Source organism: Plectropomus leopardus, chromosome 2 (assembly GCF_008729295.1).
Source record: "Plectropomus leopardus isolate mb chromosome 2, YSFRI_Pleo_2.0, whole genome shotgun sequence".
NCBI lineage: Eukaryota > Metazoa > Chordata > Actinopteri > Perciformes > Serranidae > Plectropomus > Plectropomus leopardus.
In genome coordinates, this window is record NC_056464.1 from 7,577,722 (window position 1) to 7,596,223 (window position 18,502).

Consider the following 18,502-nt stretch of genomic DNA (forward strand, 5'->3'; position numbering starts at 1 on the left):
TTACTGCATTTTTTAAAAATTGGTCCAACACCTTCCTTTACCTGTTTTTGGATACACACAACTAGTATGCTTTTTTGTGTAGCTCCTCCAAATGGCCTCATTTGGAGTGAAATGCCAGGCGCCATAGAAAAAGGCAAAACATGACAAATATTTAAATACAAAGATGATGCACATTTTCTGACAGCCTTTGCCAGGGGGGGAGTGCACTTGATTTTACACTTGAAATGTCAAATAATTATGTAAAGTATGAAGAAAGAGGGTGAAAGGGAGATATTTCAGCTATGCGCAACAGCCCATTCCAGCGTTGGGAGGGAGGGAGGTTTTCACAGAGAGTGTGTTCTGGCCTATTTATTCTAATTAATTTCGATTAAAAAAATATTTTCTGGGATCACATCGGATTTGATCCCAGGCACTGATCATTGTTTTTTTTGCTTTTGTTTGTTTGGGAGGAGGGGTTGTGTTTGGAGGGATGAAACATAAGATAAATTGTGTGATCAGTTACTTGGACCGGAAAACGTTCTGCTTTTATACAAATGTTTGGGAGGCGCTTTTCCAAGCAAACCCTTTCGTCCACACTGACTGTCAGCAACTATACGAAAAAAGTGCAATGTGTGCCTCCTGACTGCCATATAGAAAAATAATGAGCAGCCATCTGTCAGTGATCACCAGCAGGTTGCTACAGATGTGCCACTGCACAGCCTAAAAGTACAGAGCTGAGTGCATCTTGTATGTATCTGTTGAGCGATGTACACCATGTTCTCCCTCATTGAAGTTCGTCCTTGAAAGACCTTTGATTTTTTCATTTTTTCAAAAATAACACCATTTATGATAGCCAGAAACTATAAAGCTAGAAATAATTATTACATTTTCAAATTTCTGACAGTCCTTGGACACATCATGTGTTATTATACAGGTTTGTAAAACAAAATGCTATGACCTCTCCAAAACCTTTTGGGGGTATTTTTAGTTTTCCAAAACATTTCCATGCCTTGAAATTGCTATTTGCAAATTCCATGACTTTTCCAGGTTTGAACTGGGGATGGAAAGATTTCCTTTAAAAAAAAAACTTTAAAAAAGATCACCACAATTTTGTATCAAAATGATCAGATTATACTGAGACACGAGGGCTTTTTCAGCAACATGGAAGTGATGCATATTGAATAGATATACCTTCAAATCCATGATATGAACCGCAGCCTGATGTGCACCTTTATAGAAAAGGCCTTTGTCCTGTGAGTGAAAAACCTTTTCTTTTACAAGTTTGTTTGTCTTGAACCTACATGCCTCCACTCATCATGTGAATCTCAGTTTGAAGGACTCAGAGGGCGAGGGTGAAGCTTTTCTCTGTTAGCTTTGTTTTCAAAATCCTCGGCTCACGTGACCCATGGCTCTCCGACACCCTCCCCATGCATTATTCAAGCTCACATCACTCACCTTGTGTGGAAAACTACAGTGTCTACACACTCAAGGAGAATACACACGTACACATTACAGCTATAGACCATTAAAGCTGGGAGGGATTCTCCAAAGAGGGGAGAGAGAGGAGTGTGGGCATTATTCATGATGGCGGCTGTTTGTAGGAAGACTGGTGAAACTGGCCATGTGAGGCGTGTCAGTGCGCCTCGGAGAGGAGCGGGGAGTCATTTGGTAACTGTTAGCTCGCTCTCTTTTCAGGTCAACCATATGTTATGGTTGCACAGCTTCTCTGAGTGTTCCCACTGCGAGCCGCTGTCAGTAAGTCATCTGTTTGGCTCCCACACCTCCTTTACTTTCTTTTGCCTCATAATGGCACGTGATTGTCGTTGCAGCTTAAGGTTAGAAGTTCAGTGTTGCTTAAATAACAAGATATTTATCAGTTTGTTATTCATTTAAGCATTAAACAATTCTGGGTGACTGTTTGCAGCTTAAAGGGACAGTTCAGTGTTGGAGATATTGGCCGTTTTGCACCAACAGTGCATTAGAACAGCTAGCTGTTCAAATTTTTCCATTGTTAAGTAACTGGTGACTTGTAAAGCAACAGTATGCTTTCAAAGTACCTACCACAACAAACAGGTGGAATTTCTTGGCCCACTAAACTTTCATTCCTGGTTGGATAAATCCCACCTTTGACACTTGTTTATGTAGTTCACATGACGGATATTGGTTTAATAAGTTTATGGCTTATAATTCATGTTGCTGTAATAGTCTTAACGACCGGATCCTGTCCCCGCTGCCACCCTGAATGAGATGAGCGCTTACAGATAACTGATGGAAGGACGGATGATTATTCATGTCAAACACTGTGTCATGTAAAAACAGGTGACTGTGGAGAGAGAACACAAATTGCCAGTATCTTAAGTACAAACTGTAACACATCAGTGGCAGTTTCGACCCACCTCAGCAGCAGCACTTCCCGCGGTGCCACCCAGTCTGTCTCAGCACGTTAACACACTCTCCATCTTTGCCTCTGATTGACCCCGATAAGTAAGTGGGTTACCATCCTCTCGTTTACAGTGGCAGCAGGTAACAAGGCATTATACAAGATAGAAATCAATCAAATTACACTCAAAAGCCCAGTGTGTGGTTGTGTAACCAACCTTGCTTGTCCATATAATCTGTCACAAATGATGACAGAGGAGGGTAATAAGGGAGCATATTCCCATCATCATTGTCACAGTCCTGGAGAGGCAGAGCAGCGCACAGCATGGGGAGAAGAGTTAATGTTAGGAAAGAGAAATAATAAATAAGATAAATGTAGTGTGTTTTCATGTTGCAAAGACCAGTGGTTACTAACTGGGCAAGCCCCTTGGTCCAGATCTCTTCTTAGTCATTGGTTCAAGGTCCGCCCATAAGAGAATTACCCAATATACAATTTTATTTGACAAAATGTAAATAAGAAGCAGGCTTAAAACGCAATGACATAAAAAATATTGCAAGAATAAAGTGGAATTTGTTAAAACCAGGGATGTTTCTAGGATTTGAGGAAATTTAGGGCTTAGCCTGGACCAAAAAAATCCCCCCTTTTTATTGCTATTAACATTTTTGGTAATTTTTACAAACTTTTGGCAATTTGTTTTCTATAAAATAACTTTGGTGGTTTTTATTTTTCAATATTGTTTTGTGATTTAAAATTTAGTTTGTGATTTTAAAGAAAAAATGCTTTCCAAACTACAGGCCTGACATTTACATTTACACTACATTTATCACAGCCAGAAACTTAAAAAAAAAAAATAGCATTGGATTTTCAAATTTCCTACAGTCCTTGAACACCTCATATGGGACGGACACTTCATATATTTTCCCCAAGTCACTCAGGGAGGCTGAAGGGAAAATATTTACAGCTTTGGAGAGGGCCAAAGAAAAAACAAAGCAAAAATAATGGCCAGACAGTTTTTCACACACACTACATGTTCACAAGTCACTCGCAGTCCATTCAGAAAAGACCTGCGACCCACTTTTGGACCATGACCCATTAGTTGGGAACCACTGGAGTAGACAGAGGAGTAAATATTTTTGATTGTGGATCCAGGCATTTCCCTGTAGATCCTCACTAAACCTTTTATTTTCTCGTGTTTCCTCCTCCTCACATCATTTTGAGAACCTCTGCAAAACAAGGGAAGTGTGGCTTTTACCTGTTACATTTTTTAGGTTTTCGATTTGCTTCCTGCACTTGTTCTACGAGGTGTAGCCGGCCTTTGGAAACAGAGCAGACAGAGTAGAAACAGACCCTTGAATACCTCCCGTGTGTTATTACCACGGTTTTACTGCACCGCCATCGCTCACCATTTAGACCCAGCTATAGAGGACTGGGGCTCTCAGATGCACTTTCATTGTGTATATGACAAAACCTACCAGCTGATAGCATTCTGGCCTGATATCACAAAACGACGAGATAAATCACATCGGGAGCGCATGGTGGTGTGTGTGTGTGTTTGCGTGTGTGTGTCTGTCGGGGAGGGGAAGGGGCCAATACAATGGAGGTATCGAATTCACTCTGGATGAAGACTGCACTGCCGGCACTTTCTACACGAATCTATGCCTGTCCAGGGATCATTTGCCATGGTTAATTTAGTCTGTGTGCTCAGAGTGGCAATTTCAACCAAGTAATCACAGCACCCCCAAGAGGGAGACAGGTGTTGTACACTCCGAGAACAAAGCCTCTCCCTCTCATCCTGCCTCTCCTCCTCCGCTGCTCACACACAAGTGCGGATAAGGGACACTCGCCTTATTCCCTTGTGATGCCATTGTAATGCACTGCAGGCTTGAAAAGAGAGTGGCGACGACTGGAAGGAGTGCTCGCTGCTGTTTACTGTTCTCCTCGCGCTGCGTTTTGGGAATTTCGGGGGGAGTTCCGCGCTGAAGGCTGCGCTGGCAGTGACACATAGAGGCTTCTCAGGATGCAGGAGAGACATGTCTCTGAGTCCCCACAGAGACAAGCTCAGGCCGAAACTAATACCAGTTATTGTAGCTGTGCGCCCTAGTTTGCTGTGTGCTCTGTCCCATATATCCTTCTATTAACTGAGGCTGACATATCCATAAGGATGATGGAAGGGCTCGGCTTTTTGCAAAGCCATTTCCTGTGCTGAATTATAATGCCTCAAAAACGGGGTGCAGAACACTGTGTTTGATCAAAACCTATATCATGTGTATGCACGTGTGTGTGTTTCAGAGCCGACCGTCATCACCACCCAGCCGTCCACGCTGGATGTTACGGTGGGGGAGAGCGTGGTCCTGCCCTGCCAAGTGAGCCACGACCCGTCGCTGGAGCTCAAGTTCACCTGGTTCTTCAATGAGCAGCTCATCCACTTCGGGAGCCACGGAGGATTCTTTGAAAAAGTGGGAGGTGTAAGTTCCTAAACCCTAATGGTTTCTGACAACCCGCGAGGCTCTCAGGCCTTTGCTTTTTAAAAAAGCTATGCTGTTGTGACTGAGGAAGATTCCCATTTGCAAACTGCTGAGGATGTGCCTGTGGCATGGCATTCAAAGCTTACACATTATGTACATTTTCACTATTCAGACACTTACTGAAAACATGAAATTACTATTTAGAGATACATTTTTATGTTACACTCATAACTCACACATTAATAACATGACAGATGGCATTCCAGCAAGAAACAACAGCTACTAGCAGTGATAACGACAAAAAAGACTACACAAAGTTAGCTGTTGCAGTTAGTGAGATATTGATACCATAGTGCCAGAAAAAAATGTATTGTATATTTCTGCAAACTACAAATACATGACATTTGTACAATATTATGCGTGGATATATTGAAACTTAACATTTTTTTATTTTTTAACTACATTGTGGTAATGTACTGTTAGTTTTGGCACAAAAGACACTTGGTTATGGTCAAGTCATTTTTTTGGCTCAAAATCCCGAGTTCTTGGGGAACAATCCTCATTGAAAAAACAGTGTCGTCTTGGTCTTGGTGAAAATACAGGGATGTCTTGATTTAAAAAAAAAAAAAAAAAACAAAAAAAACTTTGCACTATCCCTACTGTAAAACCAGTGATGTCTATGTGAGAATAACAACCACTTTTCGTTGCACTTTTGTTGCTCTATGTGTAAACGTGGCGCTATTCCTGCTAGAAATGCAGGGATGACACAGAAGAAGAAGAAAAAACACTTTTTCCCGGACCATCCTGGCTGGAAAAGCAAAGATGTCTCGGTTAAAATTAAACAATCTTTGTGACCATATCCCTGCTGGAAAAGCAGTGATGTCTTGGTAAAATGAATGCTTCTCACAGCAGAATCTCTGGTTGGAAAAACAGCGACAGGTCACTAAAAAGACATATGCTAGCTTTCTTGAATGATTTGCTCAAACACAACCAGTTTTGTTGCTTGTTTGTCTTTAACAGTGGTCTGCAGCTCAGCAGGCTTCTCGCCTAGATACCACACCATCCACAGTCCTGAAAAAAGCCAACTCATATACTATGAAAGCTCATATGCTACATTTGAAACACATACATGTTTTGTGGTTTGCAGAAATTTAAAATGCCAACATTTCCCTCAAGTGACTGGGCTGGATATTATATCTCAAACTGTGAACGAGCTGCGTAGATGGAAAGCACACAAGCCTCCTAACACAAACATAAAGGTGGCATCGGTATTAAAGTAACTTAAGTATATGTAATAAAGAGCATAGAAGCTTCCCCACTGACAATGCTGTATGAAGTTGTTCACCATTAGAATACTGCACTAGATTTATCTCAGATATGCTACGTTTGTGCTAAACCTCAGTGCAAACAGGAAAGCTTCACTCATATGAAACTGTGTCAATGCAGGATTTAGTGTGTTTATTCAGAATTATGTACTCATCAGCCACACAGGATCATGGAAAGAGGCACCACACAACTGTTTGTGATTTTTTTTTCCCCTTCTGAAATATTAAAATACATAATGCAGTTTCCAGATACAGCCACCACTCTGCACCACTATCACAAAGTACCACACTGAAACTTTAAATGATCACCCAAATAGAGCCTGTTGCAATGTTCATCAAACACACACACAATAACAGTGAGCTGCCTTACCTTAAACAGGCGTTTCTCCCCGCAGTGTCTGTTTGAAATCCATGATTCTGATCAGATAGCTACATGCAAACTGCTAATTCTGCACTGTGAGGTTACAGGTTTCCGTTTTGAGTTATTGAGCATGTTAATCTCTCCATAAGCTTCGAGTCATTCGATGATGAAGTTGCTCAGAAACCCACCTTCTGTCCCAACTTATACATCATTTTGCTGATGACCCAGAATACATAATAAGTGATGAAGAAACAAACCTGATTGTGCCGTGTTGAAGAATGCTCATTCTGTTAGCGCCACTGCGCTCCTGTGCTGCATAAAAGCCATTGATTTATTTTTCAACACCTTCAGAGATTTTATTGGCTTAAGGTCAAGAGGTGACTGAAGATTCATTGCTACATCAATATTATACCTTTTTCTTCTTTTAGCCGGGTCATAAGAAATTCAGCCGCAGTGCAGAGGGGAATGTTTGTATCAAGTGTATTATTTATGGGCAGAAAATTGCTGCCTGTGGTTTATTTTAAAATGAAATTTACATACGCACCCTGCAACCAGTCTCAGTCAGCCGCTGTATACTTCCAAAGGTTCGCAGCATACATCTCAGCATGTGATACGCAGACTTATTTTTCACCTAAAAGAAAATTCAAGGCTCCCTCAAAAACTGCAGGCATAAAAAAATACAGCAGTGAGGTGTCTATCCTGTTACTTCTGTGATTCACTTCTTAGACCATAATTTACAGCCTACTCCGGCTAATAAATTGCTCTGCATCTACACATACGTTGATTAAGCTGCCAGCCACTCCATAGAATTCTTACTGCCATTTTACCACATCTTTCCGCATGTCCAATTTATTACAGAACCTGCTCTGATGAAATGATGATGTGGGAGTGGGAATTGCAATCAGAGACAGAATAAAAGGCTCCCTTAAAGACGCAGCGATCAGACTTGCCATTAGGCTGCGCCGTGCCAAAATCAAGCTATCTGAGCATGTGCATTTCTCTAATTATAATAATAAAATAAAAGCATCAAGTGTGCCCAACATGGAGAGGTATTTCAGTGCAGCTTTTTTGGAGGAGATGCTGCATGAGGAATTTATTTTTTGAAAGATTCACATACATGAGAATGAGCTTTGTGTTCAGCTGGTTTGGTTCCCATGTGACTGGAAAGTCAGTATTGTTTTTGAATAGCTGGAGGCGTACCATGTTGCTTATGGACCTCTGTGTGCTTGTGTGTGTTTGTGTGTGTGCATGTGTTGAATGACAGCAGCATTCGGCAGGAGACATTATGATTCGAAATATCCAGCTGAGGCATGCGGGGAAGTACACGTGCGCCGTGCAAACGAAGGTGGACAGCATTTCCATCGCTGTGGACTTGGTTGTCAGAGGTGAGCCAAAATGTTCATTCTGCTTTCACTGAGAATCAACATACTCCAACTCAGAATGATTACTGACAATAAAGCCATGACCAAGAAAAAACAACCCAAAATGTTTATTTTTTTCCCATTATTCCCTACTATACAAAAATCAATCTTTATTTTTTAAAAGACACTGTACTTTTTTTTGGTTTTTTTTTTAATATAGGCCTCTGCCACAAGGTTGAAATGGCTATTCATGGTACTGGTAAAACAGAGAAAAATTTAAAAGTACAATTCATATACAGTTATAATGCGTGTACTATGTTAGTATGCCAACATATATTAATTTGTGACTATGAAATTCATAGTATTGCCAGTACAAGTATTATTTCCATTCATATTTACCATTACACTACTTTGAAAACATCTGAGAAATGGTTGAAAAATCATACTGCTGTATTTTTTTTTCACCAAAGATATATAATGGATAAATATTTAATATATGGTATTAACAACAGTTAATATTTATCCTTTGTTATTTCATAATAAAATGCATTTATTATCCTAGCATCACTACTTTTACCATAAAAGGCCAGGTTGTTGCAAATTTCCCTGCTCAAAGCTTGGGAAAGAAGGCAGAATATTTTGTTTAAGAAATATTCTGTTTAAATAATTTCTAATCTTTGTAATGAAATGAAATGTAATGAATTATTTGACTGCTGCAACTGCAGTTTATGTTTATTATAAACCCATGAGAGCTGGGCACATTGTGTGAATGACACGAAAAACAAAGAAATCAATCAATCAATCAATCAATCTAAAGACACAGTGACATCTAGAGGAATTTTTTTAGCATAACATACCCAAACCAAATGGTAGAGATGGCTCAATCAGATTAAATTGAATTCAACACATTTTTCAGATATAGTGACTCAAAATGTGCTCTGCCAAACAGCTAAGCAGGATGTAAGGGTTAAGGATGTTTAAGCTTTTAAAACACTTATTGTCATTCATCCACTGCAGCAGAAAGAAGTTTGTTAATGATTGACTGTGACTTGTTTTGCCTCGCTGATGAAGAAATAAAAGGCCAGAATGAAAAGGGAGGCAAATAGAAATTTCTCTCTTCAAGGTTTAAAGGAAATTTACTGTCTAATTATACCAAATCGCTCCCAAAGGTTTCACTCACTTCGCTACAGTAGCTGCAGGTGCTAAAACTGCTGCGACTCTCTCCACCATCTTTCCATCTCCTCCTGATTTACATCCCCCCCTCCTCTTCCCTCCTTCTTCCGTCTGTCTCTCTGTCTCTCTATCTCTCTCCTCTTCCCCTGCCTGGCTATACCATCTATCAGGTCCCCCGGGGCCCCCTACTAGCATCCATGTAGAAGAAATCACTGATACCACAGCCTCTCTGTCCTGGAGGCCTGGTCCCGATAATCACAGTCCAATTACGGCACACACCATCCAGGCCAGGACACCATTTTCCCTCGGGTGGCAGGCTGTCACCACAGGTAAGCTCTCTCCAACCAGCCGTGGCCTCCTCCAATCACATGGAGGGGGCCACTCTTCATTCTGCCTCGCCTGTGAGAATATTGGAGATGTAATTTTTACCCCAGCACCAAATGGTACGCAATTGTAGCATGACCATTGACCGCCATTTTATCGGACTCCCGGGAATCCTGAAACGTGGTTCTCATCCTGATGATGAAGCTTGCTGCCAAGGCTGTAATTTGATAGTGTAGTTAAGTGATAGCGCTTCTGTAATTTTTCCCCACATCCTCTTTAATGGGGCTGAGCATTCACGCATGATTGGTATAATGTGCATTTATGCCATACTGTATACCTTGTTCTATTGATATTTCTGTGAATTAAGGACACTTTGATCTCAGATACTTTTACTGGCCTCATTGATTTACCACATCAGGATCATATATTTGAAATAGACCTGCAGTATGACCTTGCAGGTAGACAGAATTCCTTCAAGAAAGGAAATTGACTTTTTGTTGTTTCAAGTGGACTCGTCTCGATTTTGTTTCTATGTTTTGAATCACTGTGAGTTTGATGCTCTGATGCAAATCCAGCAATGCACATACCGTGCCATATCACATATCTTACTGGAGTGATAAGAAAATATCTCCAAATTAGAGTTTATAGTTGTGTTTATAGTTAGTTAAGTTTATAGTTTATAAAGTGCAATTCTTTGTATGTAGTATTTATGTATTGTTGCGAGGCCTGTCGTGATTACTACTGTTTGGTGATATTTTGCTCTAGATTTTTTTTATTTTGCTCTAAATTATATTATTGTCATTTTGAGACTGCTTTATATCACTGATATAATAAAAACAGCATAATGACACACTATAATAATACAATAATATGTACACCATTTAAAAGCGCAATTAACTTTTTTAAAAACCTTTTAAATACTCCAAATAAGTGTGTGTTTGTGTTTCAGTTGGGTCCCTACAGGGTAAAACTGAGGGGAACTAAAGTTTTTTTCCTGTTTATTCGGCTTAGGCACTGCCCAGGTCTTACAAAGGTAGAGAATACATTGCTGTTTATTCTGGCATCATGTTGGCTAACATTTCAATAGATACTCACACAACTGTCTTTTATGATAGCTAAGGAATTAGCAACCTATAAATGATGTTACATTCTTATTTTGAAGTTAGGTACTTAACGCAAAATTACGTATGTTAGGTTTAGGTAAGTAAAGTTACATGGGTCCAGTTCAGGGAAATAAAGATGAGTGATTTAGGTAAGTAGAGGTACATTGATCAGGTTTAGGTAAGTAAAGGTGCGTAAGTTAGGTTTTTGTAAGTAAAGCTGCATATATTAGATTTAGGTTAGTAAAGGTACATTAGGTTAAGGTGAGTAAAGGTACAGTGATCACCGTCTGTCTGATGACATGGTTATACAAATTACTGACTTATACAAATTACTGACATGATTATCTGGTTATATACAAATTGTAAATGTGTAAACATTTCAAGAGAACAGCGTGAAATGTTGGTAACATTCTTATGTAAACACACACACCTATAAAGGCAATATGGATATATATATGGACATTTAACAGTTTTGCAGACCTCATTAAGTCAGTAAGGTGTTGTCATGACAGGCCTAATTGTGAGGTTGTTTTTTAGTCTTAGTGTGTGCATTATGTGCCCTTGTGAGGGATTACACCTGTCCTTTGTACCTGTGGTGGAGTCCTGACAGGCCTGTCAGCCTGGAGGACATTCTGCTGCTGATGCTAAGCTGACACACACATAGAAAACACACACCCACAGAGTTTTTTGATACTGAAGGGGGCACTGTGTGTTTTCTGCCAGTTCCTGAGGTGGTGGGGGGCCACCGGCTGACAGCTACAGTAATAGACCTGAGCCCTTGGGTGGAGTATGAGTTTCGAGTCCTGGCAAGCAACACCATCGGGACCGGCGAGCCCAGCAAGCCATCTAAACAAGCAAGGACAAAGGGGACCTGTATGTACTGCATGAGAAAGAAAACTTTTCTTATGCCTCTTTCAAAAATGTTTGCCATATTTGTTTGTTCTAACCTTCCAAGGAAATGTTTACTTAAATGGTTTTTTTTTCTCTTTGAAAATAGTAAACTATTTTCTTTAGAGGTGCTATTGGACATATTTTGTTACCTCTGGTCGGAGCTGCACCATACAGTCTCCAAGTATTAGCTTCATATTTAATGACCACATATATGAGCAGTATCAATCTTTTCATCTAAGTCTTGGCAAGCATATTACCCAAAATGTCAAACAGCACCCCACATGGAGGTCCCATAAATTCTTCAATACGCAGATCTGTCATTTGGTTTGGTCCACTCTCTGGCACAAGAAAACTTATACTGAAAAATTACAAGTCATCTCTAAAAAGCAGTATAATGCACTAGAGAGCTTAGTTCATCAAGGTTGGATCATTTGGTTTCTATATGTCTCGCCCTATTCAGTATCATTTGGTGCAAAAAGCACCACGGGCTGGCCATGACAGCAAATACACAGCAATTTGCTGATATCTACAAGGGTTTCTGGATGTTGAAGTTCAAATGTGTCGAAAAGTTGACTCTCTGCAGTTTGGGAGTAGCAACATGAAAAATGATTACATGTGCCTTCTTAGGCATCGTGTGAAGTCAACAGGGCTAAGCTGATCTGTCTTCTTCCTCCAGCTCCGAAGGTCACACCAGCTAATGTGAGTGGAGGCGGTGGCAGTCGCTCCGAATTAGTCATCACATGGGAGGTAAGCAAGCTTGCTCAGGACCCCCTCACCCATAGAGGAGTGAGCCAGATGTCATTATTCTCTGTGGATCTGGGCCTCTGTTTCATTAAGCGGAACGGCTTAATGTATGGCATTTCATTTTTAAGAACAGAGAGGCAATAACTGCTGCTGTCACCCTAGGGGAGAGAAAAATGCTTTTGAGGTTTCAATAAGATAATTAAACTCAATGGTTCCTTCGAAGTCCCAACTTTTTTTTTTTTAAATTGTTTTCCCTTTCTTTCTTTCTTTCTCTCTGTCTTTCTTTATATTTCTTTCCTACAAAGCCCCTTGCATATCAGTTCAGCTCCAAAAGCTTATATTTATTCGGGCTTCTCAAAAATCATCAGCCCCCGCTGTGAAACATTTTACAGAATCGGTGTTGATGTTTCAATATGCAAGAGTTCAATTAAAGTCTAACTTCTGCTTAACGGAGCTGCAACTCCGCCTCAGCACCGAAAATTCCTGAGGCATTTTCCTTTGGACATAAAAGCAGGGGTGCAGTGTTGCATTTTTAATTTTGGCTTGTGCTTACAAGCTTAAAGCATTACCTATGGTGGGGCTAAAAATGTAACTTTTGTCCCAAGGGTAGCAGTAGTGCAAAAGACCTTTGGGTTCTCACTGTCATGTCAAATGGGTATGACACCTCTGTAATCTGCCCAATAGATACTGAATTTTTTTCTGTTTAGTGTTCGGATCTTGGCCTGATGGTGGCACTACAGGCAATGTTAAGCTCAGTTATACATGTAATGAAACACAGGGAATTCATAGAATAATAATGAAGCATTAGTGCAAAGTGCAAACTGGAAAAAAAATACACTTGCCAATAATAAAAAACACAATAAACTGTATGTACAGATGTCAATTATTGAAAAAAAGACAGCCACAATACATAAATGTGGATTAGTGGATTTTGTTACATGTACGGCAAAAAAGGAACATTCAAATCACAAGTGTTGCTGGATGTTCAATCTCACTATAAAATGTAGCACATCTCACAATTATTCTGTAAAGAAAGAAGCTTTTTAAGGTTGGTGGAAAAAGTTCCAGCCCAGACTGAAATTAATGCACTTCAGTTCAATTAAATTCAGCTCACTTCAGTTTATAAAGCCCAATATTTCAGAGTGCTTTCCAGCTTACGCTATCCCTCTGTCCTTGATACCTCACAGTGGATAAGGAAAACTGGAAGTGTGACATATAGGTAAAAAAAATGTGGTAAAGTGTTAATGAGCACTTGCAAAGAAGAAAAACAGTTATTCCATTTCCCACACCAATTGATGTTTTTTATGTTGCTGATAATTAAATGAGTGTCATATTTCCAATTCAATTTCCATTTGTTTTTGGCAAAACAAATCATGAAATTAGACTTATTTAAACAAGACTTATTTGGAGAAAGTTCAATTCATCCATTTCAAAATAAGTGTGGAAAAATGTTTCCATGAAGGAAAAGAAACTAGTATCATCTATAGAATCACTGATGGAGATGCAGTGTTCACATCATTGATATTAATGAGGAACAAGAGGCGTACCAGAATCAACCCTTGTGGCACACCACATGTAAATCACACCATGTAAGTCCATTAATTTACATTTACAAATCGTTTTCGTATCATAATTTATAATTTGAGATCCTTCTGTAAGTGCTATCCACTGTATGGCGAGCTTTTTATAAAACCAAAAACATACTCAAAAGAATATTCATTAGAAATCAGGGGCTGTCCAGAGTTGAGATATCTAGCAGGGCTAAAACAGGAGGAAAAAATAAAGTGAGTTTTTATATGAACATGTATCTATTAGAGGAGGAGAGTGGAGGGTGGGTTTATCCACTAGAATGGAAAATCTGTGGCTATAAATGTATGAGCCATGTTATCACTCTGGACAACAGCTGAGTTTATGGTATCATGCTGAGTACACTGTACTGTGTAATGGATGTGTCCAGTTATAGTTCCTGTGTATGCAGCATGTTTTATTTGAGGCCAAGCATTGCCCCAAAAATTGTCTTTCCTCATGGTGTAGTTTTCAAAATGTGTTGTACATAATGAGTTACAAATTAATGTATTAACCCTTTGAAACCTGAGCAAATTGGCTTGATTTCTCTCAAAAACGTGAATAACACAATGAGCAACGAAAAGACAGAAATGACCCCAAAGTTAGCAAGAAATTATTATTTTTTTTAAATTACAGAAAAAATGCCTGAAAATTTGTTTTAAAAAAATAAAATCAATAATAATAATAATAATATAAAAGAATAAATAAAAGTAAATTACCTGAAAAAAAGCTTTGAAATTATAAAATTCAGTAACATGACATTTATATATGATAGTTTTCCAACTTTACTAATTGCTTGTAATTTGTGAAATATTTCTTACCCATTGCCTTTTTTCCCATGTTTTTAAAAGAAATCGCACCAATTCACAGTTCCAAGGCTAAAGTACTTGTTAAAAGGCATCTGAAAGCAGCATAAGAAAAGCAACATTGTTTCAGGTTTTAAAAGGTTTACTAAGTGATGAATTTAGAGTTTTAAATTAATACCTAGAGAAGGATTTTGGCACAAAATTGTGGTGACATTAGTTTTTATTTTAAACGTTCTTTTTTTACTACAGCCGGTTCCGGAGGAGTTGCAGAACGGACCAGGTTTTGGCTATGTTGTCGCTTTTCGGCCCCACGGTGCCACAGGATGGATGCAGGCTGCTGTACCGTCTGCTGAAGCATCAAAATATGTCTTCAAGAACGAGAGCATCCAGCCCTTCTCGCCTTTCCATGTGAAGGTCGGGGTTTATAACAATGAGGGGGAAGGGCCATTTGGACCTGTTACCACTATCTACTCTGCTGAGGAAGGTGCGTATAATTTTGTGTCATACACAATGTGTAACATAGCAGCTCTGCTTGCTCAGCCACTGTAAATATATGAGTACATTACTAGATTCATCCTGGGCATGGACAGCAGCTGCAGTGATCTTGCAGCCAGCGTTCTTCTATCAGCACTTGCAGACGTCTTCCCCATACTTCCTTCGCTCTGTTGTACTGATAAAAGGAAGAGCTTTGAAACAGTTTTGATGTTCCCGCTTTGAGGGGTCATCAAAGCTCGGTGTTACTTCTAAAATCATTCAGAGTCTTTATACATTAACTCCAGAGCCTGGCCGAGCTCCCACCAGGGTCCGCGCCAAGAGCCTCTCTGCATCCGAGATTGAAATTTCGTGGAAAGCGCTGCCCTGGAATGCCAGCAAAAAAAGAGTCCTGGGCTATGAGGTGAGCTAAAATGAAATACCTTGCTTATGTGTGTGTGCTTTCATTGGATGCAAGGGTGTGTGAGTCCGTGTGTGTGTGTGCATGCGTGCGTGTGCAGGCACATGGCAACTGCTGTTGAATCTTGTTCTCGTCTATTATTGATGAGTGTTTCGGGCTCATGCACCTTGGGCATAGGAGATAATAGCTTGCTGCATGCAAAATGGTCCAGCCTAGTCCCACGCCTGTGGGTTTAGTTGTGTTTCTCTTGTTGTTTACCTAAGTACTGTAACCACCCTGATTAGCGTACTGATGCAATACTCTAAGGGATAGGAACGTTTAGCTTCTAATCCACACAACAAAGCAGTTTCAGACACTGGCTTTGCGCTCAGTTAGTTCTTGTCATTTTAATTCTGCTCATTATTGAAATCCAAGATGTGAACAAAGGCGATGTTTTCATCCCCGGATTGCTTAAAGTGCCAGATTTATAAATTGTTGACCACTCAGAGTCAACAGAGGAGCAGGGCCTGAGCAAACTGTTCCTGTGAGGAAAGACAAATTATATTTGTGCTGTCAAGCATGCCAGCTATTTCAGCCCTGACAAGCAGGGTGACAAAGAAAATCTGTTATCAGTGGAAGTTGATGGCAGGGGATTTTTGAGGATTCTTAGTCTTTGTTTTCCTTTTTTTTTTAATTTTATTTTTTTTAAATTCTTTTGCATATTTGACCTCGCTCTTTACCACATAACTAAAATCATGACATGCCGTATAGGGCATGTACAGCACAGCGAGCAAAAGATACACGAGGTGACACGCTGCTGAAGCTTGTTTTCAGACCAGTTCACATCTTCCGTCCAGTTGAGTTCACATCGCTCCGTTTCCAGTTTGCACTTCATTGACAGGGTGTAACGGAAAGCTTTTAAGGTGTCTGTCGTGTTTTTTTCCTCACGCTCACGTCTCTGGTTGTGCCCTGTTGCTTTTCAGCTGAGGTACTGGAGTAGAAGTGAAAGGGAAGACACGGCCAGTGTGCAAAAGACTGTAGGAAATCAAACATCTACTATTATCCGTGGGGTGAAAGGCAGCACCACATATTACATCTCAGTGAGGGCGTATAACACTGCCGGAACGGGGCCTCCCAGCTCCACGGTCAACGTTACCACCAAAAAACCACGTAAGTATCAGATCTAATTATAACTCACTCTCTGCCACTGTGCAGCTTTTCATTGAGGTGAATAATGTGTTTTCCTGCTCTCAGCACCCAGTCAGCCGCCAGTTAAAGTGAGGTGGAATGCTTCAAACTCCAAGATTATATTGAACTGGGAGCAGGTCAAAGCCCTTGAGAATGAGTCAGAGGTCACTGGTTACAAAGTAAGCACTCAGTTGCTTTTTTTTTTTATTATCAGAAAATAGTGTATGCTGCTATTGCTTCTGTGCCTGACTCTTGCCATACACCTTTCGTCCTCAGGTGCTGTACAAGAAGAATCAACACAGCCGCCCCAACGTCATGGAAACCAACACGACCTCTGTAGAGCTCGCTCTGCCCACCGACCAGGATTATATCATCCAGATAAAGCCATTTGGAGAGGGAGGGGAAGGCAGCAGTAGCAGGCTGATCACCATCCCGAGGCTACCAGGTCAGTGGAGAGCTAGTTAGTGCCTCCCTCGTGGCTGAGCTGAATAATCCACTCCCCTGCTGCCGTCTTGCCAGAACAGATTAGCTATCAAGATCTCCATAGGAGCAGGAGAGAGTGGGGAAATAATGCGCTACATGACACATTTGTGTAATTACGCCCTCTACGTGGCACCGTAATGCAAGCGTTGCACGAAAAGTCGAGAGATTTATTTAAAATACTTTCACTGTCTCATTTCTCTGCTTGAGTAATAACTATCAAACATTTTTTAGAAATAAATGCTTTTAGGCTGCAATTATAGTTTTCCCCACAGAATTAGAATCTAAGGGTGGCAGAAGATGATGACAGAGGGTGTGGGGGTCCACTAATTTCCCTTTTATAGAAATTTAATCTTGTGTGTGTTCCTTTTTTATCGTTATGTCCCCTCTCTATATTGAGACATTTTTACGGGTCCATGAATGCAGTGCAAAGGGTACTCGTTTTGAGTTCATTAATCCCATATCAGTTGTTTTATATGGTGGCCCTGAGGGTCAAAACACTTAAACATTTCCCAAAATACTACAGCATTTCAGAAAGCAAAGTAACATTTCCCAAAACAACATTTCAGAAAACAAAATAGCATTTCCTAAATCACTACATTTCCCAACATAAAACACTTCAGAGAACAAAATAACATTTCCCAAACATGACAACATTTCAGAAAACATAATAACATTTCCCAAACATGACAACATTTCAGAAAACATAATAACATTTCCCAAAAATGACAACATTTCAGAAAACAAAATAACATTTCCCAAAACAAAACATTTCAGAAAACAAAATAACATTTCCCAAAACAAAACATTTCAGAAAACAAAATAACATTTCCCAATACAAAAACATTTCAGAAAACAGAATAACATTTCCCAATACAAAAACATTTCAGAAAACAGAATAACATTTCCCAATACAAAAACATTTCAGAAAACAAAACAAAGCATTTCCCAAAATACTACAACCTTTCCCAAAACAACACAATAATTAAGAATACAAAATAACATTTCCCAAAACATAACCACCTTAATAAGATTTTAGAAAATAAAGTAACATTCCCAAAACAAAATGTTTGGTGAGAATTGAACCATAGAAGGTAGGTACTACTGGACGAGAATTCCTTGTAGCTGACTGGATGCACTGACTGTCTGCCAGTCTGAGACAAAAGGAAGTACTTGTTCTTTTTGTTGATTTGTGGTGGACTTGCCTTGCTGCACATTGCTGCCTTTCACAGATCACGAGTATAAGTTAAAATAAAAAAACTCTTTATTCCCAAAGGGAAACTGAAGTGTTTTTTGATATACTGCAGTCTTTTGACCCTCAGGGCCACTGTAGTTTTAAGAGTTCGAGTCACGGAGTGGATAATTGATCTGTCTATCCAGTTAGAGGTGATAGGATCCATGAATTATAGGAGTGGCTGCTGCAGACTTTTAGACCCATTACAAGAAGCGATTAAGTTTTACTTTCACTTCTCCTGACTCTGGCTC

At 39.8% G+C, this 18,502-nt stretch overlaps 1 protein-coding gene across 1 annotated transcript in view; it reads left to right on the forward strand.

Annotated features, from left to right (window-relative positions):
- Positions 1-18,502, forward strand: part of cntn4 (contactin 4) — a 182,560-nt gene that overhangs the window by 163,502 nt on the left and 556 nt on the right. Inside the window, exons 12-21 of the mRNA XM_042495354.1 lie at positions 4,649-4,824; positions 7,775-7,895; positions 9,215-9,373; positions 11,195-11,344; positions 12,039-12,109; positions 14,728-14,962; positions 15,258-15,373; positions 16,333-16,519; positions 16,604-16,716; positions 16,814-16,982. Coding sequence (XP_042351288.1) covers positions 4,649-4,824; positions 7,775-7,895; positions 9,215-9,373; positions 11,195-11,344; positions 12,039-12,109; positions 14,728-14,962; positions 15,258-15,373; positions 16,333-16,519; positions 16,604-16,716; positions 16,814-16,982 — 1,497 coding nt within the window. The remainder of the gene's footprint in view (positions 1-4,648; positions 4,825-7,774; positions 7,896-9,214; positions 9,374-11,194; positions 11,345-12,038; positions 12,110-14,727; positions 14,963-15,257; positions 15,374-16,332; positions 16,520-16,603; positions 16,717-16,813; positions 16,983-18,502) is intronic.